This window comes from Culicoides brevitarsis, chromosome 1 (genome assembly GCF_036172545.1).
Source record: "Culicoides brevitarsis isolate CSIRO-B50_1 chromosome 1, AGI_CSIRO_Cbre_v1, whole genome shotgun sequence".
NCBI lineage: Eukaryota > Metazoa > Arthropoda > Insecta > Diptera > Ceratopogonidae > Culicoides > Culicoides brevitarsis.
In genome coordinates, this window is record NC_087085.1 from 42,804,647 (window position 1) to 42,807,711 (window position 3,065).

Genomic DNA, 3,065 nt, shown 5'->3' on the forward strand with positions numbered 1-3,065 from the left:
TTCAATTTTTTTTTTATTTTTAATTTATGAATCCATTTTATTTATGAGTCCCTTTGATGATTTTTAAACTTGAAATTCATCAAAAATTACGAAAATTAAAAAAAAATTTTTTATTTCAAAAAATGTCAAAAAGTTCGTTAAACAACTCAGTAACGTCAAAACTTGCTGATAATAAGACAAATGATAATCACATTTAATGCCAACTTGACATAAAAACGAAGAATTTTGTCGTTAAAATCAACAAAATATTTCAAATTCCAACAAATTTCTGTCGTTTAGTCATTCCTAAGCACTCGAAGCACTCACAATGCCTTTCGCAAATGTATCAACATTCGAAGTTATTTCTTGTTTCGTGATTTCCTTGCTGGCATTTGTGACATCCATGACAAATGTCTATTTGGAAGGAGCAAATTCAACAACTATCGACGCAACTCTTCCTTGGTTCAAAGACAAAAATTTCAATTTTTCATGGGAAAGTACTTTCAGCTTTTATAAATCGACAATTTTTACATACCTGATGTTCCTCGTCGGCATGGAAGTCGCTCAAAAATTACATTTTGCAAGAATTTTTTCCATTTTATTCGGAATTTTGTTCGTTTTTAATTTTTTCAGTGCAACTATTGTAATTGCAATCTCACTTAATTGCCTTGGAATTATTTTTCTCGCGAAAAAAGTGAAACGCGAGTCGCTTATCTGGACATGGACTGTTTTGCATCTCATTTTGTTGCGATTGCCATCAACTTTTGAAACGTTAATGAGTCACACTGACGACCGTGCGCGTTCACATAATTTACTGATGATGCTTTCGTGGAACGTTTTGCGTTGCAATAGTTTGGGCATTGATGCAATTCATCAAAATTTCGAATTATTGCGGGCATTTTCGTACATTTTCTACTTGCCGACATTGATCAGTGGACCAATCGTTAATTATGGAGATTTTCGAATTATGGAAATTCGGGCAACAAAGCGTTATTTTTCGCTTACACTTGGCATCGTGCGATGTTTGTTTGTTGCTGCTCTCGTCGAAATATGGCAACATTTGTTCCGTTCATCGCATTTCGAAGAGGTGAGATTTTGAATAGCGGTAAATTTCACGCTATAATTGTTCGTTTAGCATTACAACAGATGGACTCTTTACGGTGTTTGTTTGTCCCAAGCAGCAACATTTTACGGCTTGCATCGTTTCATGTTCGGACTTTCGATCGAAATTGGGACTTTTCATGGGATACAAATGCCGAATGTGCCACGATGCATTTTCCGCATTAGTTCGGTGCGGGAACAAGCTCGATACTTTGACAATGGAATGCATAAATTTCTATCCAAGTAAATATTTTTTTGTTTTTGATGAAATACAGAGTGATTTTTAAATTTTTCATCATATATTATTGAACTTCTCATTGACATTTTTTTTGTTTATTTTGAAAATATTTTTTTAAAATTTTACTTCTAACTTTTTTTGACAAATTTAAATTTATAAAAAAATTAAAATAAAATAATTAATTAAAATAAATCTGAAGTTCAGTTTTTATTTTTTTTCTAATTTTTTGACAAATTAAATTTAAATTTTTTTTTTAATTTTTTAAAAAAAAATTTTTTTTTTTTTAAATTTAAATTTTTTTATTTTAATTTGATTTTAATTAATTTTTTGATGAATTAAATTTAAAAAAAATTGAAAACTTTGAAAGTTCAATTCTTATTTTTTTTTAATTTTTTTTATATTTTTCCCATGAATTCGATATTAAAAAAATTAGAAAAATCTTAAAAATTAATTTAATTTTTAAAAAGTTTTTTTTTTACAATTCGAAAAGAATTTTTAAGATTTTTTTATATATGTATATATTTTTTTAAATTTAAAAAAAATATTTAAATTATTGAATTAATTTTTAAAGAAAATTATAAAAAAAAAAAATTTTTTTTTTTAATTTTTTTTTGACAAATCATATTAAAAAAATATTTTTAATTTCAATTTTTGTTTTTTTTTTCTAATTTTAATTGATAAATTAAATTTAAAAAAAAAATTTTTTTTCAATTTTAATTTCAAATTAAAAAAAAAATAAAAAAAAAAAATCTAAAAGCAGTTTAAAAATTTCATGATGAAAATTTAAAAAAAAATACACTTGTAATTTCCAAAATTTTTCTCGTAGATACATTTATCGTCGAAGTTCAAGTCAAACATTTTTAGCAAAATCCAAAAATGTTGCTGTTACTTCCCTTTTTGTCATTCTCTGGCACGGAATCGAACGTCACGTGTTGCTATGGGTCGTTGTCAACTACATCTTGATGCATTGCGAAAAAGGAATTGATCACTTACTGAAGCAAAAATTCATCAAAAACCAATCTGCATCGAATCAAGCACGACTCAAAGCAATAATTGGAGCAAATTTGTGGATTCCATCGATGTTGAGTAACTTCACATTGCTCACTGGCTTCGAAATTGGCATAAAATTCTTCGAAAAAACATATCTCATGCCATCCGCCTACCTCACCTTAATGTCCTGCATGTATTGTCTCCATATTGTCGTGCAAAAAGTTTCGTGACATGTCCATCGGGGATCATCATTTACATTTATTTACGACATTTTTCTCAAAAAATTTTCATGATTAATGTTTTGTTGAACTTGAAAAATGTTTTTTTTTTTTTTTGCACGAAATTTCTCCGCAAGGAATTGTTTATGATAATGACCAAGTGCCAACAAAACGCTACAAATTACGACGAAGCACCTGACACGTAATTAAGTTGTTAAACAAATGTGCGGCGAAGAAGACGACGACGACATGTGAAGATGATTAGTTCAATTCTCATCAATGGCTGTCGATATTTAATGCGGTGTGCCAAATGACAGGTCGTTATCACAAATTGTCAGAAAATTTTAGGAGAGAAAATTACGTTTAAAAGCTTTCTTAAGTGATCAATTTCGGTTTTTTTTTTAGATTTTTTCTTTCTTTCACAATCACTCTAAATTTGTTCGTTGAATTGGAAGAATCGATTAGTAGATTATGGTTTTATATGATTTTTTTTTATATTTTTATGAATTGTCTTCCATTTTTATTGTCTTCATTCTTTT

General features: G+C 28.0%; 1 protein-coding gene across 1 annotated transcript; it reads left to right on the forward strand.

Annotated features, from left to right (window-relative positions):
• The first annotated feature begins 307 nt into the window (after positions 1-307).
• On the forward strand, positions 308-2,538 carry LOC134837873 (protein-cysteine N-palmitoyltransferase Rasp-like). The gene is made up of 4 exons (XM_063853265.1): positions 308-441; positions 613-1,066; positions 1,115-1,323; positions 2,145-2,538. Exons 1-4 carry the CDS (start codon positions 308-310, stop codon positions 2,536-2,538), a joined length of 1,191 nt encoding a protein of 396 aa, XP_063709335.1.
• The last annotated feature ends 527 nt before the right edge of the window (positions 2,539-3,065 follow it).